General features: G+C 41.6%; 1 protein-coding gene across 2 annotated transcripts in view; it reads left to right on the top strand.

Annotated features, from left to right (window-relative positions):
* The window catches only part of LOC132866139 (male-specific lethal 3 homolog), a 135198-nt gene that overhangs the window by 22796 nt on the left and 85299 nt on the right, over window positions 1-27103 (top strand). For both annotated transcript variants that reach the window (XM_060898733.1, XM_060898734.1), the window contains 3 exons: window positions 10601-10698; window positions 10968-11062; window positions 23377-23505. In XM_060898733.1, the coding sequence (XP_060754716.1) occupies window positions 10601-10698; window positions 10968-11062; window positions 23377-23505 (322 nt within the window). The remainder of the gene's footprint in view (window positions 1-10600; window positions 10699-10967; window positions 11063-23376; window positions 23506-27103) is intronic.

Below are 27103 nucleotides of genomic sequence, written 5' to 3' on the forward strand. Positions count from 1 at the left end.
TGCGACCCTGTAGAACAGGATAAAGCGGCTAGAGATAATGAGATGAGATGAGATAATGTTACAAAGCATACACTAGCTTATCTTGAAAACGCTGACTACATTTGTAGATCACCTCACAGACCACTTGAGGTCTCTCGTGGACCACACTTTGTGAAACACTGTGATAGACCAACACAGAGTAGCACATAATTCTGAAGTGAAATGAAAATGATAAATGGTCTTCAGAATTTTAAACAAATAAAAATCTGAAAAATGTGATGTGCATTAGTATTCAGCCCCCTGTACTCTGATACCTCTAAATACAATCCAGTGCAATCAATTGCCTTCAGAAGTCGTCTAATTAGTTACGGGTTGTTTTACAATCAGGGTACAAAGTTTGTGTCACAGGGGTCCAAAATTCAAATTGATTCAAACTGGTTCTTGTACCAGTTTTTAAGTGAAGGACAAGTTAAAGAACAGATTTCAGGTAATTTTTTGACGTGTGTGTATGGTAGTTTTGTGTAATCTGCTATAAGATAAAGAAGATTAAGTGTAGCTTTAAGCAGGGCTGGGAGAAACAAATGAAGTGATTCTCGGAGAGGACTTTTTTTTTTGACAATTCAGAATCCACTACTTCCATAGTGCTTTTAAATATAAGGCTGTAAGCTTTGTGTTAGTTGTCTCTAATATTTATGTCCCAATATCTTGACCACATTTTAGGATGAGAATAATCATTTTAGATATGTTATTTTATATTGAAAAATTAGCTGTCTCGGAGAGGACTTTTTTTTTGACACAGTTACATACTAATTTGATCAAAATAGTCTGAAAACTTACTGGCATTCAAAATTAAAACTTAACGATGTTTCCAATGATATGGAACCAAATATTTGTTTTATGGTATAAAGAATGATGTAAGTGCATCCCTTTTGGAGCTACCTGTGGTCAAAAAAGCACTTTTTCTAAATGACACGAGTAATTTTGCTAAATATGACATATATTGCCATACATTCACCAAAAATAACGTTATCACCAAATGTTTTTTTTTGCATGGTAAATAGAGCTATCACAGGGCTACAATAAACAACCAAGTTTATTTAGTCAAGCCTTTTGATATTGAAGATAATAAGTGTTAAATGTGATTTTTAGCTTGCGGACCCTGATTGTAAAACAACCCTTAATAGAGTCCTGCTGTGTGTAATTTACTCTCAGCATAAATACACTTGTTCTGTGAAGGCCTCAGTGGTTTGTTAGAGAACACTGAAGAACAAACAGCATCATGAAGACCAAAGAACTCACCAGACAGGTCAGGGATAAAGTTCTGGAGAAGTTTAAAGCAGGGTTAGGTTATAAAAAAAATATCCCAAGCCAGGGCTTGAAATTCATATATTTTTTCACCAGCCAGCCGGACTAGTTACCTTCCAAAGTAACGAGCCAAACAGAAAATCAACTCGCCAAAATTTGTTCATGTATGAATTTTACTTCTGTCAAAAATAACACAAAAGAGAGTAGTTACCATTGTTCATGACTAATGTGCATTTATTTCAAGACCCGAGTATTTTGATACCGTTTTTTTTTTTTTTTGCACACTTTACAAATTGGCATTTGCTGTTCCATGTCCTCCTCGCGATATCCAAAAAAATGCCAGATGACTGACCCCTTACTAGTCCTTTTAGGAACCAATTCGTCCGCTTCCATTTTTAATTTGTCGCTGAAATTGACAGAGCTTACACGGTAGCCTATGCAGCACCAGCGATTGCACGAACTGAGTCAGCGCTGTAAACCGGAACTAGAAAATCTTCCCGCAGTCAGTGTTGCCAGATACTGCTGACGTTTTCCAGCCCAAAATATGTTGTAAAACCCGCCAAAATGCAGTTAAAACCGCCCAATCTGGCAACACTGCCCGCAAGTTCCTTTCAGCACCTAGATGTCGCCCGGGATTGGTTGGCGAGTGCGTGACGTTATTGTTTTTTTTTGTTTTTTTTCCCCTTAGGCAGCCTATCACATTACTGCCTGAGGGATAGGGAGAAAACCACCGGAAAATGTTTTAAACAAACACGAAACAAACGCAAGTCGGCAGATGACCATAAAATACTCAATAGTTACGATATAATTTATGTATCTCACACAGAATTTTCAGAGATATATCGAGTATATTCGATTTATCACACAGCCCTAGTCTGAATCTTGGCTTCATACATGTTTTTTATTTTCAACTAGCCAGCCGGGCTGGCTAGTGACAGGAATTACCCGCCAAATGACAAATTAAGTCGCCTCGGGCGACCGGACCACCGCGAATTTCGAGCCCTGCAAGCTCTGAACATCTCAAGAAGCACTGTTCAATCCATCATTCAAAAATGGAAAAAGTATGGCACAACTGCAAACCTACCGTCCACCATGGCCGTCCACCTAAACTGACAGAGCGAGCAAGGAGAGCACTGGTCAGAGAAGCAGCCAAGAGGCCCATGATCACTCTGGAAGAGCTGCAGAAATCCACAGCTCAGGTGGGAGAATCTGTGCACAGGACAACTATAAGTCGTACACTCCACAAATCTGGCCTTTTTGGAAGAGTGGCAAGAAGAAAGCCATTGTTGAAAGACAGGCATAAGAAGTCCCGTTTGCAGTTTGCCAGAAGCCATGTAGGGGACACAGGAAACATGTGGAAGAAGGTGCTTTGGTCAGATGAGACCAAAGTTGAACTTTTTGGCCTAAATGCAAAGCGCTATGTGTGGCGGAAAACTAACACTGCTCATCACCCTGCACACACCATCCCCACTGTGAAACATGGTGGTGGCAGCATCGTGCTATGGGGATGCTTTTCTTCAGCAGGGACAGGGAAGCTGGTCAGAGTTGATGGGAGGATGGATGGAGCTAAATACAGGGCAATCCTGGAAGAAAACCTGTTGGAGGCTGCAAAAGACTTGAGACTGGGAAGGAGATTCACCTTCCAGCAAGACAATGACCCTAAACATACAGACAGAGCTACAATGGAATGGTTTAGATCAAAGAATATTCATGTGTTAGAATGGCCCAGTCAAAGTCCAGACCTAAATCCCATTGAGCATCTGTGGCAAGACTTGAAAATTGCTGTTCACAGACGCTCTCCATCCAATCTGGCTGAGCTTGAGCTATTCTGCAAAGAAGAATGGGCAAAAATTTCAGTGTCTAGATGTGCAAAGCTGGTAGAGACATACCACAAAAGACTTGCAGCTGTAATTGCAGCAAAAGGTGGCTCTACAAAGTATTGACGCAGGGGGGCTGAATACTAATGCACATCACATTTTTTAGATTTTTATTTGTTTAAAATTTTGAAGACCATTTATCATTTTTGTTTATCTTCACAATTATGTGCTACTCTGTGTTGGTCTCATCTCATTATCTGTAGCCGCTTTATCCTTCTACAGGGTCGCAGGCAAGCTGGAGCCTATCCCAGCTGACTACGGGCGAAAAGCGGGGTACACCCTGGACAAGTCGCCAGATCATCACAGGGCTGACACATAGACACAGACAACCATTCACACTCACATTCACACCTACGGTCAATTTAGAGTCACCAGTTAACCTAACCTGCATGTCTTTGGACTGTGGGGGAAACCGGAGCACCCGGAGGAAACCCACGCGGACACGGGGAGAACATGCAAACTCCACACAGAAAGATCTTCGCCGGCCACGGGGCTCGAACCCGGACCTTCTTGCTGTGAGGCGACAGCGCTAACCACTACACCACCGTGCCGCCCCTGTGTTGGTCTGTCACATAAAATCTCAATAAAAAACTTTTAAGTTTGTGGTTGTAAGGTGGAAAAATGTGAAAAAGTTTCAAGGCACTGTAGATGGAGTGTGAAATAGTAAAGCAAACTCTTTATACGCAAAGCTGTTCAATTGCTCGGTGTGACGTCACATCTGCCTCATTAATTTGATTAGATTAGATAGAACCTTATTGATCCCTTTGGGAGGGTTCCCTCAGGGAAATTAAGATTCCAGCAGCATCATTACAGGATAAACAGAGAATAGAAAATAGAGAAAAACTTCTAGATAAATAAAATTAAGTATTTACAGATACAAATATAAAAAGAATAAGATATGGGGAAGGGGGGAAGAAAAAAAAGGAAGGGAGCCAGCAGGAGAGATATTGCACATTGTCCAGTATTGCTTATTCAGGGGCTTCAAAGTTTGGGAAAATAGCAGGGTACAATGTCTGCCAGCGGCAGACATAATGCACGCAAATATATATATATATATATAGAGAGAGAGAGATGCAAGTACAATTTTTCATGGGGCGGGATGGTTTGGAACAGGCCATCTAAAATTGGGATAACATTTACCCGGGACGGGTATTTGAGGCGGGTCGTCTAGCTTAAGCTTGTTTAGCGTTGTTACGCACGCCAGTGTTTCCCACAGAAATTTTGGAGACTATGCGGGAGGCGCGGGGGTTGTTTAAAATTGAGTGATATGTTAAATATTAAGTTATTACTGAAAAACTATTGATTAAAAAAACAGACACTGAGAAATGGTCCTATAAAGAACTTTACCAATATAAAAGATTACCAGGACTACAAAAATGCAGAAAAATAGGCTTTACTTATCCAAATGCACCTGTTGGTTCAAAAGTTAAAGTGCATAGAACCTCACAGCACAACATGAAGTTACCTTAAAATATAATATAAATGCCTCAGCTTTCATGTAAGAAAAAAAAACTATTAATACTAGTACTGTGTGCAGGCAGTCTCTCCTGAAGACTAAATTAAACAATAATTATAAACTAATAAAATAAATGGCTCAGGCTTCATAGAAGAAAAAAACAATTTGAACAGAATCTCCCAGTATGATGCTGAAGCTGCCTAAACAATGGAAAATAAAATACCATTTTGGCAAAAACGTTGGCATCCATTCATTTCTTGTATTAAGTTAAAAAAATATGTTGCCAGATACTGCTGACGTTTTACAGCCCAAAATATGTTCAAAACCCGCCAAAATGCACTTAAAACTGCCCAAATTGGGCGGGAAAATGCGCAATCTGGCAACACAGGCGGCAGTAATGGCTGCACTCGTGTCGAGGATGTAAACACAATCTGGCAACACAGGCGGCAGTAATGGCTGCACTCATGTCGAGGATGTAAACACAGTTGACGCGGCAACGGACATACATGACATAGTGGATGTAATTTACATTCACAACTTTTTTTGCTGTCAGAAATATTTAATATTAAATTTTGTGACTCGACTGACAATAGCCGGTGGCATAACAAGCCATAGCCGGCGATTTGCCACCGGTGACGGCTACTTTTGAGACCGCTGCTTATTGTTAGGCTAGGCTACTGCTCCTTCCCGTCCTCTGTCCTCCTTTTACCCCTCCTCCCCCCAGAGAAGAGTTGTACAGTCTGATGGCGTGAGGGACAAAGGAGTTTTTGAGTCTGTTCATCCTGCACTTGGGAAGGAGCATTCTGTCACTGAACAGGCTCCTCTGGTTGCTGATGACGGTGTGCAGAGGGTGACTGGCATCGTCCATGATGTTCAATAGTTTGTCCATAGACCTCTTCTCTGCCACCGTCACCAGAGAGTCCAGCTTCATGCCGACCACAGAGCCGGCCCGCCTGATCAGTTTGTCCAGCCTGGATGTGTCCTTCTTGGATGTGGTGCCCCCCCAGCACAAATCTGTCTGAGGCAAAAATGAAGCAAACTAAACAAGAATTATGGACTATTATTAAAAAAAAGTATTCCTGATAATATAAAAACACAAAGTATAGATGTTACAGGTCAAAAAATTTCAACCTGAGTGATTTTCTCTTTCTTCCATCTACTTCCTCTCTGTTTAAACCTACCTAGTATTTCCTCTCGACTGCCGATTGCTGGGGTTCACGTGGCGTGACGTCACAGCCACCTCATTAGTTATTCAAAACTTCAGCTGGTGGTCTACCAAAGCTCAGTTGACAAAGCGTTTGTCAGGAGAAGCTGCGTTGCTCGCATGAAAAATGCCTTACGCTTGCGTTGTTCGAATCGATCGAATTGGTTTTGGATTCAACCCAATGTTCTTCCCCCCCCCCAAGTGATTGCTCATGCTGTTCCTGTGGGTTGACGTGATGCACGCTACATAGATGGGGTGTGAATTTGTAAAGCAAACCCTTTATACGCAAAGTTGTTCAATCGCTGGGTATGACGTGATGTGACGTCACATCCGCCTCGTTAGTTATTCAAAACTTTAAGCTCTCGGTTTTATCGCAAGTGTCCTTGGGACCATTCGCTTTGCCAAATCTGTCTGAGGGGGAAAAAAAAGAAGCAAACTAAACAAGAATTATGGACTATTATTTAAAAAAAAGTATTCCTGATAATATAAAAACACAAAGTATAGATGTTACAGGTCAAAAAATTTCAACCGGAGTGATTTCTCTTTCTTCCATCCACTTCCTCTCTGGTTAAACCTACCTAGTATTTCCTCGTCTGTCTGACTGCCTGTTGCTGGGTTTCACGTGACGTGACGTCACATCCGCCTCATTAGTTATTCAAAACTTGAGCTGGTCGTCTACCAAAGCCCAGTTGACAAAGCGTTTGTACGGAGAAGGTACATTGATCGCATGAAAAATGCCCTACGCTTGCGTTGTTCGAATCGATCAAACCGTGAAACTGATGAGTTTCTTCAGGGTTCCCCGTGAACTAATAAAAAAGGGTGAACGAACACAGGATTTCACCAAAAGATGTCGAGAAAGGTGGCTTTTGAACCTCAAACTGAAATCGAAGGGAGTTGAGTCGAAGCACGCTCGAGTTTGCAGTGATCACTTGGTGAAAGGTTTGTATCTCCCTCTCAGCTATGGCCCGAGTGTTTTCCAAGTACTTTTCTTGCTATGTGTTGTTATTTTACGGTACTTTTTTTTTTTTTAAGTCATGACACGCTAAAGTCCCCAGCTGTTTCTTTGTTTACTCGTCATGAAGTCCATATGCATGAAGGTCGTGACAAAATTCTTCCCCAGCCATACAGTTACAATGCGCCGTGATCACTTCTCCGTCTTGTTTAACTAAGATCCAGGTCTTTAAAGGGGTTTCTGATGATCTTTGTGAATGATTTACCTGAGAGATAAGAGCCAACACAAGCATGAATTCAAGGACCTGGGGTCAACTGTGCAGGAAAATGGGGGCTGCGATAGTGAGGTGAGAAAGAGAGCGCAGGCAGGGTGGAGCAGTTGGAGAAGGATTTCGGAAGTCATTTGTGATAGGAAAGTCCCAGCAAAAGTGAAAGGTAAGATGTATAAGACAGTAGTGAGACCAGCTGTGATGTATGGATTGGAGATCGCACCCTTAACGAAGAGACAGGAGGCAACGTTAGAGGTGGGGGAGTTGAGGATGTTAAGGTTTGCGATGGGAGGTTGGACAGGATAAGGAACGAGCACATCAGAGGGTTAACTAGACCTGGAGAAGGCATACGATAGAGTGCCGAGAGATGAGTTATGGTATTGTATGAGAAAGAGTGGAGTGAATGAGAAGTATATTAGAGCGGTGCAAGACATGTATGAGAACAGTGAAACAGCAGTGAGGTGTGCAATTGGAACGACTGAATGGTTCAAGGTGAAGGTGGGACTCCATCAAGGATCTGCTTTGAGTCCTCTCTTGTTTGCCATAGTGATGGATTGCTTGACGGACGAAGTGAGGCAAGAGTCACCATGGAACATGATGTTTGCGGATGATATCGTGATATGTGGTGAAAGTAGAAAGGAGGTTGAGCTGGGTTTGGAGAGATGGAGGGATGCATTGGAACAAAGAGGAATGAAGGTGAGCAGTAGCAAAACAATACATGTGCATCAATGAGAATGGGGATGAGAGTGTAGTGAAGATGCAAGGAGTAGACGGAAAGAAAATTGGTGAATTCAAGTAGCTGGGGTCAACTGTGCAGGAAAATGGGGGCTGCGATAGTGAGGTGAGAAAGAGAGCGCAGGCAGGGTGGAGCAGTTGGAGAAGGATTTTGGGAGTCATTTGTGATAGAAAAGTCCCAGCAAAAGTGAAAGGTAAGATGTGTAAGACAGTAGTGAGACCAGCTGTGATGTATGGATTGGAGACCGTACCTTTAACGAAAAGAAAGGAGGCAAAGTTGGAGGTGGCGGAGTTGAGGATGTTAAGGTTTGCGATGGGAGGTTGGACAGGATAAGGAACGAGCACATCAGAGGGACAACACATGTGGAGAGCTTGGGAATTAAGCTAAGAGAGATGAGACTGAGATGGTATGGGCACATCCTGAGAAGAGATACAGAGCATGTTGGAAGGAGAATGTTGAGGATGGAGCTGCCAGGCAAACGAAAATGAGGAAGGCCAAAGAGGAGATACGTGAATGTGGTGAGAGAGGACATGAAAGTGGCAGGTGTGGTAGAGAAGGATGCGGAAGACCGGGAGCAATGGAGACGAAAGATCCGCTGTCGCGACCCCTAATTGAGAGCAGCCAAAAGAAGAAGAAGATAAGAGCCAACACAAGTGAGAATCAAGCGAACTGTTTAACACTTCAACCTGCAGCACTTTGTTGTAAAGACAACAAATACTTAGCTTAAATACTTACATGGGCAAAAACAATGCAGGATTCATTGGGCAGCAACTTGATCCCGAGGTCCTTTACCCAGCCACATACAAAAAAGTTGATCCTCCATACTCTTCCACGCTTTCATCTGTTTTGCAGTATAGAAGGACGTCTACAACACCAGATAGTTTGAGATGTCGGGGAACTCGATTGAACGGTAATTTTCGAGATCGTATGACAAATCCTTCTTTCCCAGACTGTAGGGGTCGATTCCATTGCACACAGCAATCTTCTGAATATATCTAAAGTGAGCAGTGGCTTCTAGATTACGAGCGTACTCTGATAAATTATCACTAGTTGTTTGCACTACGGCAGCCGTTTAGACCACCAGCTATTTCACTTCCGGTAAAACCGCTAAGAAAAGTCATGTGACTGAAACCCAGCAATAGAAATCTAAACTGAACGAACAACCTGGCCTGAGTTTCCCAATAGCATCGCAGCACAAAGATCATCGTTAAATGGTAGAGCGAGCATTACAATAAACGCACTCTCTCTTAGTTAAGATGCTCTTAGCTTTAAAGGGGAACCGAAGTCCTTTTTAAACTTGCTTTATTTCTTAACGTGTTATTCAATTACGTTTTCGGTTTTAGTAACCTTATATCGTGACTTGTATTGGCAACTAATTGCAATTAAATATGATACTTATCGGCCTATTCGGTTTTTAGCCATGTCGAATTTAGCTCGTTTGGTCCACGGCAGGCGTCGCTTATCCGCACGATCTTCACGAGACTTCAAAACGTGAAGTGTCAGCCAGGTGTCAGTGCCGCCATTTTGAAAACTGTTTTCCAAACGAAACATTGCACAAAAACGAGTTTAAATGACGATTACTGCCTACTTTTTTCAAACTTTCCTGATTGCTATCAAAACAAACAAAACTTCCGGCTTGATTACATCAGCATTCAAAAGAGTGCGCACGCGTCTTTTGACAACGTTGGCAGATGTTGGTCACTTTCCCTGTGTCTGAAATCATTCCCTACTCACTATATAGCGGGGACGCCATTTTGTAGTGCCGTCCGAAACCTTAGTGAGGATTATTTACACCCTATATAGTGCAAAGTATCCCACAATGCATCATGAAAAGTAGTATACAATAATGGTCACTAACCAAAGCAGTATATCCCATCATGCATTGCGGTCGCGCTGAAAGAAATCAAATTAAAAGTCTCAAATTTGATTTAATAAAAGGCTGCGGCAAAGAAGAAAGTATTCAGCCTTGATTTAAAAAACCTGAAAGATGCAGGTACTTTGTATTGATTAATGTGGGAAATGGATTTATCACAAAAACACATGCACGTATTTATTATTTTGAAAACCCACCAGCCGACTGATCTGGCACGTTTTAATAGTGCGACAGTAATGATGTAAATACCAGCGCGACGGACGAGTGTCCGAAAGCGTTTTTTCATTTTACCAATGAGCTCACTATATAGTCCTCTATATAGTAATTCCCTATATAGGGAGTAGTGAACTAGTGAGCGATTTCGGACACAGGGTTTGATTTCCGCTGTACGTTTTACTTCCGTCCTACGAGGTCTCAACGAATCTTGTTTACTGCCATTGCTTTGACATATGGACTGATAAGTTACGTAGCATATTTCAAACACTCATAACTTGCTATAGCAGTGACAAAATGGCTATCAAAAATGCGTTCCTGTATCTTTAATAAAATGAGATAAATAGAATTTTGATGATAAATTTGCTTTCAGTTCTCCTTTGGAATAAAAAAAAAAAATCACGTTGGTGACTTTAAGGACCCTGTCCTCTGATTTTGATTTGGTAGAGCTGGATCACATGACAGTCAGAGGCGTGTCACAGGAAATCAGTCATAAGCAGCTTTACGTCTCCCTCCCTCCGTCTCTTTGCCTCCCCGACGTACCAAACTATTGCTGTTTCCAAACCACTAGATATAAACTTTCATTGTAAACAGAAGCCTGTCATGCAAAAAAGATATTGTGTTCTTCCCAACATTTCTATTTCCCAAAGTGTTTACATGTACTGCTTTGGATGAAGTGTCAAAGTGTAAATTTCATCAAATCATTTCCATCAAGCCAAACACTTTGTTCTTCACAGGAGGAGAAAAGGATGGAGGAAGCGACGTTGTCGTTTGCCAGGTGTTAACTCTGTGCTAAAAAGCTTACCCGAAGACGAAAAGGAGGAGAGCGATGATCGTAAGTTTGACAACCTGTTTTTAAAAGTGATTTTATGACAGTCTTCTCAACGCTGCTTTCACGCGAAACCAGAGACCTTGTTGGCTTGTTCAGCCTTTGTGTTATTCAAGCCGTTCACATAAAAGGATGTCTGAATGCCTCCCAAGAAGAATTGTCTCCGAGAAGTCCTTGTCTTGCGAAGTCTTTCCTGGTAGTTTATCGGTTTCTGTTCCCATCTGAACTTTGTCATTGTTCTGTGATTTTGATTTTTTTTTTCCTCCCCTGAACAGCTTTGATTTCATCATCTGAAGACGGTGACGAGGACAATTCAGACCCAGAGACTTTAAAAAGCGAGAGCGAGTCGTCTGAGGATTTGGATGAAATGGTACAATTTTGCTATTTAATGATTTACGTGTGTGTGGACAGTTATTTGTTGCTTCCTGCATGTCACAACTCTCTTTTTTTTTTCGCATGTTTGAGCTTTGGGTAAGGTGGTGAGTAGGGCTGTGCCGATAGACGATGCCATCGGCCATCGACGATGGTGGTCATCCATCACGATGGAGAGCCACCATCGTGATACCACGCCCCCTCCTGTCATAATCATGCATATACGGTATCATCTGGGCCTATTTAACCTAAAAAGTTAGTTTTTTGTTAGTTTAGTTAGTTAGTTTTGTTTAATATATAAATATATTATATAACATATAAATACATAATTATATAAATCATTATAAAGTAATATCCTATTACTGCTTGTTCACGTAGGCTATGGTGCAGGGACGTGCTAGTGAACATAACATGTGGTTACACAAATAGAGTATGCTACTAATAATACATTTTGACTTCATTTTTTAGCCTACACTATACTTTTAATGTAAAATTTGTCATGTTGTTCAAACAAATAGCCACTATTAACAGTCGGGAAATATTGCACCCCAAACGGCAGTGAGGCGCAGACTTCGGCAGAAGTCCAATAACTTTAATCTGGTAAACAGGCCTACTTTCAGACTCAAAATGGTCCACTCTAAGCCATAATGTCAAACCAAATGGAAGAATGAAGGTGATTCTGATAAATGTAAAGACAGTAAAAAAAAAAAAATATATATATATATAAAATCATGATTTTAAAAGCTGGTGCAATAATTCAAACAGTAATAAATTGGAAAAATTAGCGCGTTCAAGTGCGCACTAAAGGCCGAAACGCATCTTCAATTGATATGGTGTAAATAAACAATGAGTAATAGCTTAAGTGTAGTTTCTTCTCATAGTTTGAATACTAGTCTTTCATTGTTAGAGCAGATTAATATCTTGCCGTGATCAGTGAGTGCTCGGGGAGGTTCATTTCCACCTGCGCTTTGCGCAGCTCATTTCTCCGAAGCCAGCTGTGCGCAAACACAGTGTTGACTGCTCGGCAAACTCCAAACGCTCGGTCTGTACTGGCCCTCTGTTGCGCAAGCGAGTTGGTTATGGCCAGGTTCAAATTGTGCCCAAAACAACTTAACCACGGCCATTTCAATTGCCTGATGGCTGTGACAATATTCGCCCCGTTGTTATACAGGCGATCTTTTTCTCCTCTATTTTCTATTCGGCAAGTGTCTCGCGCAGTGCGTCTTCTAAATTGTCCGCTGAATGCGTCTCTGGCATGAAACTCGTCTGCAGGCATTTGGACTGCATTGCCCACTCTCGGTCCACATAATGTACGGTAGCTGACATATAGGGCATCATGTTGCAGCTGGACCACATATCCGTTATCAAGGCCAAATATTCCACATCACCTAGCGCTTTTTTCTTTACGTGCCAAAGCCTCGGATGAGTATCTAATACTTTTAATAATAATAATAATAATAATAATAATAATAATAATGTGGTATTAAAATCCCCCCCCGCCCACGATATGATCGTCCATCATGATGTTTGCACTGTAAACATCGTCGATGCCAATTAAGGGGACATCGCACAGCCCTAGTGGTGAGACAGAAGCCCTTTCTCACAGAAAAAAAAAATCTGAAACTGAGATGTTTTACAAAAAAAATTGTGTGTGTGTACTGTTTTATATGTGGTATTTTTATTTGATAGTCTGTTATGGGCTGCGGAAGAAATTTTTGGGCATCATCGTAAAAGAGAGGTTTCATGCAAAAGCGAGACAAGAACACCATACGCATGGTGGTGGCAGCACCACGTTCTGCGGCTGCTTCTTTTCATCTGGGATGAAGAAGCAGCCAAGGAGCTTTTTTTTGTCACATGTACACTCAAGCACAGATTTAAGCACAGTGAAATTTAACCCATCTGAAGCAGTGAAAACACACGTATATACCCAGAGCTGTGGGCAGCTACGCTACAGCACCTGGGGAGCAGTTGGGGGTTAGGTGCCTTGCACAAGGGCACTTCAGCCCAACCTCAGGCCATGGCTGTCCCATGTTAACCTAACCGCATGTCTTTGGACTTATGGATTATGGCTTTCGTCAAGATACTGATAGTCACCATCATCATGGCTGTCTCCAAAGTTCAAATCTAATTTTTCACAAAGCCAGCAGAGATCTGTTAAGCCTAGGTCACAACCGGACGTACGATTTTTTTGGCCGTGCGATTTTTGGCGTTTCCCAAATCACTGGGGTTTTTTTTTGTTCGTGGAGAAAGATGCACGTTGGCCGTGAGTTTGTCTTGCAACCTGAAAAAAAATGTAAGCGCCCGTAGAGTTTGTTTGACATGACAAAGAACCTCTGCGGCCGGTCTGCGGCTCGAAAATCAGCACGTCACATGCGCGCCCTCTGTGCGTTTCTTTCGTTTTTTGCACATAGACCGGCCGTAGGAGCACGTACAGCCGGTTGTGACCGAGGCTTTAGACAACTAAAGATGGAAAAAAGTTCCCCTTTTCGGTAAATTGTTTCTGTTTGTTTTTCACTTGAATTTTGTTTGCTGCTATATTAGGTTACAGTTGCACTACAGCTCATGATGGGTTAATGATGAAAATGAAGCGTTTGGCAGTGATGCTTCTCCGAGCTTCAGGAAGTATTCCCAAACTCATCTGTGTGTATTCGCCACTTAGAACCCCGATTCCAAAAAAGTTGGGACAAAGTACAAATTGTAAATAAAAACGGAATGCAGTGATGTGGAAGTTTAAAAATTCCATATTTTATTCAGAATAGAACATAGATGACATATCAAATGTTTAAACTGAGAAAATGTATCATTTAAAGAGAAAAATTAGGTGATTTTAAATTTCATGACAACAACACATCTCAAAGTTGGGACAAGGCCATGTTTACCACTGTGAGACATCCCCTTTTCTCTTTACAACAGTCTGTAAACATCTGGGGACTGAGGAGACAAGTTGCTCAAGTTTAGGGATAGGAATGTTAACCCATTCTTGTCTAATGTAGAATTCGAGTTGCTCAACTGTCTTGGGTCTTTTTTGTCGTATCTTCCGTTTTATGATGCGCCAAATGTTTTCTATGGGTGAAAGATCTGGACTGCAGGCTGGCCAGTTCAGTACCCGGACCCTTCTTCTACGCAGCCATGATGCTGTAATTGATGCAGTATGTGGTTTGGCATTGTCATGTTGGAAAATGCAAGGTCTTCCCTGAAAGAGACGTCGTCTGGATGGGAGCATATGTTGCTCTAGAACCTGGATATACCTTTCAGCATTGATGGTGTCTTTCCAGATGTGTAAGCTGCCCATGCCACATGCACTAATGCAACCCCATACCATCAGAGATGCAGGCTTCTGAACTGAGCGCTGATAACAACTTGGGTCGTCCTTCTCCTCTTTAGTCCGAATGACACGGCGTCCCTGATTTCCATAAAGAACTTCACATTTTGATTCGTCTGACCACAGAACAGTTTTCCACTTTGCCACAGTCCATTTTAAATGAGCCTTGGCCCAGAGAAGACGTCTGCGCTTCTGGATCATGTTTAGATACGGCTTCTTCTTTGAACTATAGAGTTTTAGCTGGCAACGGCGGATGGCACGGTGAATTGTGTTCACAGATAATGTTCTCTGGAAATATTCCTGAGCCCATTTTGTGATTTCCAATACAGAAGCATGCCTGTATGTGATGCAGTGCCGTCTAAGGGCCCGAAGATCACGGGCACCCAGTATGGTTTTCCAGCCTTGACCCTTACGCACAGAGATTCTTCCAGATTCTCTGAATCTTTTGATGATATTATGCTGTAGATGATGATATGTTCAAACTCTTTGCAATTTTACACTGTCGAACTCCTTTCTGATATTGCTCCACTATTTGTCGGCGCAGAATTAGGGGGATTGGTGATCCTCTTCCCACCTTTACTTCTGAGAGCCGCTGCCACTCCAAGATGCTCTTTTTATACCCAGTCATGTTAATGACCTATTGCCAATTGACCTAATGAGTTGCAATTTGGTCCTCCAGCTGTTCCTTTTTTGTACCTTTAACTTTTCCAGCCTCTTATTGCCCCTGTCCCAACTTTTTTGAGATGTGTTGCTGTCATGAAATTTCAAATGAGCCAATATTTGGCATGAAATTTCAAAATGTCTCACTTTCGACATTTGATATGTTGTCTATGTTCTATTGTGAATACAATATCAGTTTGAGATTTGTAAATTATTTCATTCCGTTTTTATTTACAATTTGTACTTTGTCCCAACTTTTTTGGAATCGGGGTTGTAGTTTGCTGATGAAAACATCAACACCAAATTGCATGCACTGAAATTTTCCGTGACATTTTTGGCCAGTCACGAGGCGGAGAGACACCAAAAAGCAACTTGTGAAACTTGGAGAACATTTGCCAGGCATTGCACGATTGGTGGCAATGCTTCCGATTTTTCATCGCTAAGCATTCTCAAACCTATCGCGAGCTGTAGCGTGAACAGCACCTTATATTAAAGGTGGAAAAAAGTCTAACATGGTTTATCTTGGGTTTTCATTTTTCTACCTGTCCTCTGAGGCTGGAGGTCAATGTAACGATGTGTGCTGCTGCTTTAGACAGCAAATCAGTCTAGACTTTACTTTTCCTCCACCCTAGAATTGCTGTTCCTCCCTTACGGGTTTTGACGCGCTTCTCAAAGTTGCGGTCGGCTCTGAAAACCATGTAGCCTGCCAGAGTTACGGATGCATCAGGGTCCTCTGTCTGAGCTCTGGTTCACAGAAACGGCACGAAAGAGTTTACAGCAGTTCTGAACTCGGACCACTCAGCCCTTCTGTCCTGTGTGACTGGAGGTCGCTATAACGACGTGTGCTGCTTTATACAGCAGGGCAGTTCCTGTGCTTGGCTCACGTGGACATAATGGTAGTGGGTTTGGCACCTGCGAGGAAAAAATGGCACATCTTTCACAAAGGCAGATCTTCAGCTGTGGATCAAGATATTCAGATGACAGGAAGGTATCAGTCGGCCAAACAAGCCAAATTTGAACAGCTTGTTGAAGCACATGTTTTCTGGAATAGGAGCCCAAAAGAAACCGACTGGGTGTCTTGTTTCAGAGTTTGTGGGTTGGTAGGCACCAGAGAGCCGAATGTATGCATACAAGCGGTGAAAAAGTGAGCGTTTTCATAATATGTCCACTTTAAAGCCGAACACATTAGATTTAGATTTTTTTTTTTTTTTGGGCTTTTTCACCTTTATTGGATAGGACAGTGTAGAGACAGGAAATGAGTGGGAGAGAGAGATGGGGAGGGATCGGGAAATGACCTCGGGTCGGAATCGAACCAGGGTCCCCAGATTTATGGTATGGCGCCTTATCCACCTGTGCCGTCACAATCTCGCGATATTTAAACCTTGGAGAGAGTAAGATGGACATTTTAGTTTCAAAGAAAAATTATCTGTGCACAGTATACAGGTACAAATATGAACAAGTGAGCACTTGAGCATGTCTTGTATGGATGGTATCTGTCAGTATAAAGGAGTTTACTTTTTAAGTTTTGTTTGATATATTAAATAAACATCGACTTGGAGAAAGTTTCACCACAGAACATCCTGGTCTATGAGGTGTTCATGTAGCAGCAGTAGCATAGCACAACTGTGTTAATATAAATCAGTTGAATTACTGCCAGAGCTGCTGTTATAGAAAATCCTTCTGACCAATCAGAATCAATAATTCACCTGTTCTGTGGAATAATGAAGAAGAATAATAATAGAAAGAATCAAAGCATTAAAGCAACTTTCAATAAGGGGATTAAACCAGTTTATTTTAAAACGTAATATTTAAATAATATTGGCTGGATTTGAGTGGTATATCAGGTATATTCCATTCAGCTAGCATGATATTGAATGAGTCAAAGACCAGTTCAGTATCCTACTAGCTGAATGGAATAGATCTGATATACCACTCAAAGCCATTTATTATTATTATTATTATTATTATTATTATTATTATTATTGTTGTTGTAATACATACATATTCGATGGAACAATTATAGATTTTACAACAAGTTAAGAACGGGGGTGTGGGGGGTTACCAATATTACCAATATTGAATGCTGATGTTCTGTCAATCCAATGTACAAAGTCAAAGTTCTAACAATAAAAATGGTACAAGTCCAAAAATCCTGAACAACAACCCAACTTATGTACAAGCTATATCCAGGTTGACGGTTCAAGTTCACAGCTACTTTTGGTCAGAGTTAATTGTGACATTGCAGTTGTTCAAAACAAAAGGGCTTTGCTGAGTGAAGTCCACGAGTGAAGTCCTCTTGTAAAAGTCTCCGTCACTGTTCCTCACCTCCAAGTAGAATTTTGACAATATTTCCACTATTGCTCACTTTTCCAGTTTTTCGATGTCCATTGGTATGTTTTTCTCTTGTAAAATATGCGTGAAGAATATATAATGAAGTTTTGGTAGCCTTTCGGGTGTTCAGCACGACTTTCTCTTTAAATCTTCCGCTTTTAATGAAGCAAACCTCGCAGCCATGTTTGTGTACAAACTGTCAGTCACTCGCGAGCACGGAAGTTTTATATCTCCCACATGTCTCAGGGTTTTTTCTAGAAAAATTTAGTATGAAGGCGCTGACCATGGCGAGGGAGCGAAGCGGGGGGGGAGATGGTGCCGGTTGTCGTGTCCCCCCCCCCCGCCGTGCAAAGCCTTTGAAAAATGCTCCAATGGGACATTCTGAGGCTATCTGAGAGGGAAATTGTAACAAATTGTCTGTCAACATTGAAAAAGAAAGAAGTAATCTTCTTCTGCCCCGGACAGTCTTTGGCTTTCTTCCGCTTCGTGCCGCGGGATGACATCTTTAAATGCCCAAGTGTCAACCAAAACAACTCGCGAACTACTTCTGTCAAAAGCTCCCGCGCCGGTGGGTGAAAGGTCATTCAGTCTCGAGAAATCTCGCTCTACAAGTCAGCTGACCTTGTATGTAACCCATGTCAAATCTCGCGAGAGCAGCCGCGACAAGTAAACAACTAAACAACATGGCGCTTCAGTCTGGAAAACACCAATTTGGATTGTTTTTGAACCGTCTGGCGGTGTATCTACTATGATTGGAATATTTTTGGAGCAATTATAACGTATTTGATGATCAGACACATTGTCACGTAGCGTTGCTGGGATGTTTTCATGGAGTCGGTAAGGGGGCGCACGCCGAGAGTAAGAGGGCGCAGCGCCCCTGTTCCCCCGTTTAGACGAAAGCCTGTGTCTCTTTTCCAGTTTTTCGATGTCCGTTGGTATTTTTTTTTCTCTTGTAAATATGTGTGAAGAATATATAATGACGTTTTGGTAGACTTTCGGGTGTTCAGCGTGTCTTTAGTTTCAGATTTCAGTTTATTTATTTCGTGCTTAACCCGAGCACTGAATTAACCCCGTCTTCTCTTTTTCCCGGCCGAAAAAGAAATGATTGTGTGCATGCGCAGCAGAAAAGTTTTGTCACTGGATCTTCGCATGAGCGCCGAAGTGTGACGGTGTGCTGTCTTGACAGCCCACAATATTATAACAACATTGCACGCTCATTCTCCATTGGGGAGAGTGGCGTAATACACATAGGATAAGCGATATGATAACAATATTGCATGTCATCAATATATAGATGAAAGTCTTCCGGATTTACCCGGAAATCTGGATATTTGACAAAACGCTTGAAAATCTCCGGTTTCCCGAATGGAGAAATTTATTTTTCAGATTTTTCACGTTCCTAGATGCGGTGTAATACTTTGCATCGTCCTTACCTGGGCGCAGTCCTTAAACAGCCCAAACATAGTTCATTGATTAAAGACAGGTGTTCTTTGTTAACGGCGCGCGTGCCGGAGCTCGTTAGGCAGGCGCGCCTTCAGGTGCACGTGCTAAGGCGCGCAGGACTGACACCGTTCTGCGCAACACGATCGCACTAGAAAGCATGTTCAAGCTGCCAGTGTAGCTGCAGTCTTTTCAGTTGCGAATTACGAGTATTTCCTCGTGTGTTAATAATTCGCCGTGTCAAAACAAGTGAAACTTTCCTCTTTCTTTCGATGTGAAGAGAGGTAAGCAATTTATTATTATTTTTTTTTCATCAAAGTTGCATTTTGTGACTTCGAATCTAGGCTAAGTTTTAGTGCCGTTTCTAGAACACAACATCAAGAAAACGTGGAAGAAACAGCAATAATGGAAGAGCCGGTTTCTAAGCTGCCTAAAACTAGCAGTGGTAATTTATTTTTTGTTACATAATGTACTCAGGCTGCCAGTCAGTGTGTGACACACACACACCCCTGAAAACTCCTAGCTACGCCCCTGATTTACATGAGAAATGTGGTCTTCATTGGTGTGTTTAAATTTACAGACAATACGAACTAATGTAAACAATTGGCTTCAACTCGCATAAATGTGAATTGGAAATGTTTCGTTCACTTTAGCTTCTGCAAACGCACAACTCTACTAAAAGATTGATAAACGAGGCTCAATGTCCCCAACATTGAAACCTGAAAGCTTTAGAAACTCTAACAGACCTTTACTTTTTAACAGCACTGTTTTGGGATTTTGCTGAGTTTACCTTCAACTGTCTGATTTTTTTTTCAAAGTAATGAACTGTGTAGCAGGAAAATCACCGTGTTTTCTAAATGCACTCCTGAAAATTACTCATTAACTAGGGCAGGGGTCACCAAACTTTTTTCTCTGGGGGCCACATTATCATTCCTGACTGTGATGGGGGGCCGGGGTCGGGTCAGCTATGTAACATAGAATTGTATGACCCAGACAAATATGACCACCACCTGGCACGGCCATCCCCACTACTATATCCCCACTACTATATCCCCACTACTATATCAACACTACTATATCAACACTACTATATCCCCACTACTATATCAACACTACTATATCCCCACTACTATATCCACACTACTATATCAACACTACTATATCAACACTACTATATCCCCACTACTATATCAACACTACTATATCCCCACTACTATATCCACACTACTATATCAACACTACTATATCAACACTACTATATCCACACTACTCTATCAACACTACTCTATCAACACTACTCTATCAACACTACTCTATCAACACTACTCTATCAACACTACTCTATCCACACTACTATATCAACACTACTATCAACACTACTCTATCAACACTACTCTATCAACACTACTCTATCAACACTACTCTATCAACACTACTATATCAACACTACTCTATCAACACTACTATATCCACACTACTATATCCACACTACTATATCAACACTACTCTATCAACACTACTCTATCAACACTACTATATCAACACTACTATATCCCCACTACTATATCAACACTACTATATCAACACTTGATTCCTGGCACATATTTGTTTATCTTTACTAGTGGTTTGCAAAGTAGTAATCGGGTCTTCACACTTTGTTTTAATTTGAAATACCACTGATATTCCATTTATTTATTTTCTAATAAAAATAACATCAAAGCTGTCAAGGTAAGAAACATCTGCCTAGTTGAGGTGATTGACACTGGCAAAGGTGAGTGGGAAATTATAAATTGTAGGTAGGCCTGTTGATATTATTAATAATAATTGTGTGCAGCACTTAATAAAGGTCAAATAAATAGGCCTATAAAATAAATACATTTAAAAAAACAGTGAAATTATAATATGAGCAATAGATCAATAGATCACAGCAGTTGTGCTGTGTCCTGCACGTCATTGCTCTCATCCATGGCCAAAGCAAAAAACTCGAATTCTGACGCTCTCTCATTCAGCTGGTCATACACGTTGTTTCCCAAATCTTCGGTTCGCCTGGTCATAGTAGGTGCGGAGAGACTCGCCGCGTTGAGCGCGTCCTTCTTGTCGGGACACACCTCCTCGGCCACAGCAAGCATGCATACTTTAACAAACTCCCCATCAGTAAACGGCTTTCCATGGGTAGCTAGTAGGTGAGCTACCTTATAGCGAGCTCGGACAGCAGCCTGGTTGATCTGGGTTTGGCGAAGGAATACATTCTGTTGTGCAGCCAGTCCGCATTTCATCCTCCGAATCCTGTCTTCTCTTGTTTGCCCTCGCAAACTAGCATACTCTTTGTGGCGGGTTTCGTAGTGACGACGCAGATTATATTCTTTGAAAACCGACACACTTTCTTTACATACAAGACAAACTGCACGGTCCTTACACTGAACGAAAAAATAATGGGTGGTCCACTGTTCTTTAAAAACTCTGCACTCTCTGTCAGCTTTTCGCTGACCGCTCGCTGTCCTGAACACTGACAGTTCTCTGCGCGTGCGCTGCCTGTCACTGCTTGATCGTGAGCATATGACGAAAATTCGGAAAATATGAATAGTTCATTTTATAACTAAATATCAATTTTAATTGATAAAATCAACAAAATACAAGATGCAGACGTTATTATTTGCTAAAAAGCAATTTAAAAAATAGGCCATGACCACTTTTGGGGATTGCCTCATAGGGCCGGTTCAAGTGGTGGGGGGCAGAGGGGCTGGGGGGCCGGTCAAAGGGGGGTGGCGGGCCGGAGTCGGCCCGCGGGCCGTAGTTTGATGACCCCTGAGCTAGGGGAATTAAATTTGATATTTTTTGACGTTAATCATTAATGTACATGAAAGAAAAAGGCTTAAAAGTTATAACTTGTTTTAGTGAAAATAAGTACTAAATGCACTAGAATGCAGGATTTTGCACGTTATGTTATTCATTTTTTCGGGGGATGTTGCCCCGCCCCCCCATCTTAGTTTGACTTTCAAAAGTTTGCTCCACTTTCATCTCTATCAATAAACCCACTTGAAGCGAATAGAATACCATGGTTTTGCCCAAAGCGTTTTAGCATATCGGGCCTGATACGCTTGCTCTGCCTGCCGATAACGCTTAGTCGCTTTAGTTAAAATCCGATACGCTTAGATTTATACCGAGACGTTAAATTTCCTACCCACAAGTATCTAGATACATAGGAGAGCAAATAACAGATCCATTTACATATTGATTGATATTTGTGTTAAACAAGCGCTCTTTTTTTCCAATGTTTGTGTTGATTCTGTCAAAGTAATATGTCCGCGTGGTATGATGTAAACAAACTAATCTGTTGGCTAGGCCAAGATCACATGTTCAAACCGTCCAATAAAAACATCAAAAGAAAACGTCAGACATCCCGGAAGTTTCCGATTCATTATAAGCGATCTCATTGGCTGCCGATGTTGCCCCCCACCAGACGGACAAAGCCGACTGATTTTAATAAGCTAGGAGAAGACCTAGCTTATTTAACAAAAGAAGGCTCCGGATTATTCTTGTGTTAAAGGCTCACAGTGACATCACACTGCCAAATATGCTTATCATTATTATTCGCAATTATGCTACATTTGACACTTATAAACAAATTCCCTTCATGAAATGTGTTTAAAAGTACATAATCTTTCTGCAAACTTAAACTGTAGAAATTAAGTTTTCTTTTCCTTTAAATATATGTCTTAATCTTCATCTAGTCCATTTAATAAAGTGCTAAAATTTAAACTTTATAATATGCAGTTGCCTTACTTTTCTTTTCAGTGCATCTTAGTGATACATATATTACGGTAATTGCATCAGAAACATTCTAAATCATTACAGTTATAGTAACACAGCAACTTATTTTAAGGTGGCAGGTCTTAGGTTCAGATCCCTTTGTGATCAACAGGAGGTCATGAGGATCGATTCTCTTCATCGGATTGCATAAGACTGAGCAAAACCACTGTTCATATTTTCATGCACATATTTTTGTGTTAACACTACTTGATCATAGATAATTAAGGGATCCCCGTACATTTTCAATCTATCATAGACCTCAGTAATCTAGAACAAAACGGTTTAACTTGCATGTTGAACTTTAAGGTGAAATTTCAAATGTGTATACATTAATACTATTTAGGTCAGAAATCATTGAAGCACTGGTAAAATCTATCCTATAATCATGGATCTAAAACCTCTCAGAGACCCTGAAAATGCACCTGAGAGCATCTATTTTCAAAATATTTTCCAGGGGAGCATGCCCCCAGACCCCCCTAGTTTCGCTTTGTGCCTTTGGCGCTTGCTTTCACACCATTGGCGCTCAATTGTCTGTGTATTATCATGCCAGAATTTAGGGTTTTAATTTTTTTCTGGGGAAAACACTGGAATACATGTTTTTATTCCATGGAAAAAGTGGCCTGTATGTATAATAATCAGCAGTATTGATATTATAGCTGTGAGAACTTGTCTTCTTTTTCCAGCACGGCATATTCATAGCTCGTTTGTGAGATGGCCCTTTTTTTTTTTTTTTTTTTTCCTCCTCACAGAAAGAAGAGCAGGAGGCCCACACAAAAAGGGAGAGTGAGGAGAAGAGCATCACAATCAACATCGACATCCCTGATGTGCTGAAGAAGAAGCTGGAGGATGATTGCTACTACATCAACAAGAGAAAAAAGGTCTTTCTCAGCATGTGCTATACAGTAGATCTTCAAATCATACTTTTTGGAAATAATCAGAGTTTTTCCTCGACAGAGCGGTATTTCACGTTACTGTAGTTTCAAAGGCACATGAGTCCAGTCAGAGTATAACAAGTAGCCAAGATTAGCTCACTGTGTTCACCATTGACTGTAAAGAACATGGACATCTCAAAAAAAGTGAGGCAGCGAGAGGTCAAGTGCCCCTGCTGGCTGGCTGCAGTGTAATGTGTAGCCCTGCCCATTCATGTGTTTTAGGGCGTATTCACACCTACGTTGTTTGGTCCGGACCAAACGAACCAAATTTCCCTTGGTCCGGACCTTTTGGGTTGGTCTGAATACAAACCACCGAACTCTGGTCCGGACCAAACAAGCGGACCGAGACCGAGCAACTCTGGTGCGGACCTTTTGGAGGTGTGAAAGCAGACCGGACCTAATCCGACAGTTTTGCTTTTTTGTACCTCGGGAGCTTCCGTCGTTTGTCGAGCATTATGGGAAACAGAGTCTTGACACTCCACCGCAAAGTGCAAGCACTGTTTCGGTTGTCAAGGGAACCTTACAACAGTCGTTCAGTCATTCAGACCAGTGGTAGGCTAGACTACAGAGTACAAAAAATGAGTAGGGGGCAAACGTGGGCCGAGGAAGAAACGCGTACCCTTGTGGATATATGGGCAGATGTCCACATATCTGAGCTTTTGGAGAGAACACACAAAAATGCCGACGTGTTTGCTGTATTCAGTGAGAAAATGAAGGAGAAGGGGCTCACGCGCTCCCCAGAACAATGTCGGCTAAAAGTGAAGAAACTCCGTCAGACCTACATTAAAATCAGGGACATTCTTTCAAAAAGTGGCGGTACTAGCGACGCAAAAAAGAAATTCATCTATTACGATGGATAAGGCGAATATCCCGACACATACCTCCTCCGTCTTGCGTGAAGAGCCAGAACTGTCACAACATGATGTGCGCTCATCAGCGCTATCCTCCGTAGCCGCCTTGCCCTTTGAAGTCGTCGTTGATAAATTACTTGTACAGCAGCATAGTAATCGCACAATTGTGAAAACAGTAAAAACTGGAAAAAACATATAGCTTTGATGACGTTAAAAAGAATAACAGCACGGAAAGCCTCCGTGACTACTTTTGAACTTAACGCTTTGTGCGCGTGTCGTCTCTGACCAATAGCTGAACGACCTCAGGGCGCGTGGCTTTGTTGACAGAGTTTGGTCCGCTTACTAAAATGTACAGTGTGAAAGCGAACCGCACCAAAACATTTGGTTCGGACCAAAGCAAGTGAACTATCGAACTATCCTGGTCTGAATACACCCTTAATGACAAAATAGCTTATTGTTCATGGCTGTGTCCGAAATCACGCTTTCACTACTCCCTACTCGCTATCTAGGGAATTCTATATAGAGGACTATATAGTGAGCTCATTGGGGGGGAAAAGGAAAAAACACTTTCGGACACAACTCTGTTGCACCGTTATTTTACGTCATTACTGTCGCACAATTAAAACGTGCCAGATCAGTCGGCTGGTGGGTTTTCAAAGTAATAAAATACATCAGGGTTTGAAATTCATATATTTTTTCACCAGCCAGCCGGACTAGTTACCTTCCAAAGTAACGAGCCAAACAGAAAATCAACTCGCCAAAATTTGTTCATGTATGAATTTTACTTCTGTCAAAAATAACACAAAAGAGAGTAGTTACCACTGTTCATGACTAATGTGCATTTATTTCAAGACCCAAGTATTTTGATACTGTTGTTAAATACATAAATGAGAACAACACAGAGCGCCATAATATAATCCAAAAAAATGCCAGATGACTGACCCCTTACTAGTTCTTTTAGGAACCAATTCGTCCGCTTCCATTTTTAATTTGTCACTGAAATTGACGGAGCTTACACGGGAGCCTATGCAACACCCAGCGATTGCACGAACTGAGTCAGCGCTGTAAACCGGAACTAGAAAATCTTCCCGCAAGTTCCTTTCAGCACCGAGATGTCGCCCGGGATTGGTTGGCGAGTGCGTGACGTTATTTTTTTTTTGTTTTTTTTTTCCCTTAGGCAGCCTCTCACGTTACTGTCTGAGGGACAGGGAGAAAACCACCGGAAAATGTTTTAAACAAACGCCAGACTTTCGTCTAAACTGGGGAACAGGGGCGCTGCGCCCCCTTACCAAAATGCCGATTGAACCCCAAGTCACACTTAGGCCATGCACTTGTATGCTACTGCACAACATGCAATCTTTCTCAAAACGATCTTTTCTCCGTGAAAACATCCCAGCAACACCACGTGACAATGTGTCTGATCATCAAATACGTTATAATTACTCCAAAAATATTCCAGTCATAGTAGATACACCGCCAGACGGTGCAAAAACAATCTGAATTGGCGTTTTCCAGACCGAGGCGCCATGTTGTTTAGTTGTTTACTTGTCGTGGCTGCTCTCGCGAGATTTGACATGGGTTACATACAAGGTCAGCTGACTTGTAGAGCGAGATTTCTCGAGACTGAATGACCTTTCACCCACCGGCGCGGGAGCTTTTGACAGAAGTAGTTCACGAGTTGTTTTTGTTGACACTTGGGCATTTAAAGATGTCATCCAGCGGCACAAAACGGAAGAAAGCCAAAGACTGTCCGGGGCAGAAGAAGATTACTTCTTTCTTTTTCAATGTTGACAGACAATTTGTTACAATTTCCCTCTCAGACAGCCTCAGAATGTCCCATTGTAGCCTCAATTTTTCAAAGGCTTCGCACAGCGGAGGGGACGGACGGACAGACAACCGACACCATCCCCCCCGCTCCCTCGCCATGGTGAGCGCCCTCATACTAAATTTTTCTAGAAAAAACCCTGAACGCAACAAACACTAAACAAACGCAAGTCGGCAGGTTTCCATAAAATACTTGATGGTTACAATATAATAATTTTATGTATCTCACACAGAATTTTTAGAGATATATCGAGTATATTCGATATATCTCACAGCCCTAGTCTGAATCGTCGCTTCATATATATTTTTTATTTTCAACTAGCCAGCCGGGCTGCCTAGTGACAGGAATTACCCGCCAAATGACAAATTAAGTCGCCTCGGGCGACCGGACCACCGCGAATTTCGAGCCCTGTACATGCATGTATTTTTGTGATAAATACAATTTATACTGGGCGTATAATTTCCCACATGAATAAATACAAGATACTTTGTGTCTGCTGCGTCTTTCAGTTCTTTTAAATCAACGCTGAATACTGAATTTCTTCTTTGCCGCTGCCTTTTATTAAATCAAATTTGTGGCTTTTGATTGATTCCTTGCTCTGCACTGTAACTTTTATTCTTGGATGTTATCCGTCTTATTCTATTTTAGCTTTTTGTTTCTATTCTCTTACCATTTTTAATTGTGCCTGAATGTCCATTTATAATGTGATTCTTCCTCTGTCCATTCACCCCAACACACTTCTTTCAGCGCAACCGTAATGCATGATGGTATATATTGCTTGGTTAGTGACCATCGGTTGCACACTACTTTTCACGATGCATTGTGGGATACTATGAGTCCACTATAGACCCTTTTCAGTCACGTGACC

Source organism: Neoarius graeffei, chromosome 18 (assembly GCF_027579695.1).
Source record: "Neoarius graeffei isolate fNeoGra1 chromosome 18, fNeoGra1.pri, whole genome shotgun sequence".
Lineage (NCBI taxonomy): Eukaryota > Metazoa > Chordata > Actinopteri > Siluriformes > Ariidae > Neoarius > Neoarius graeffei.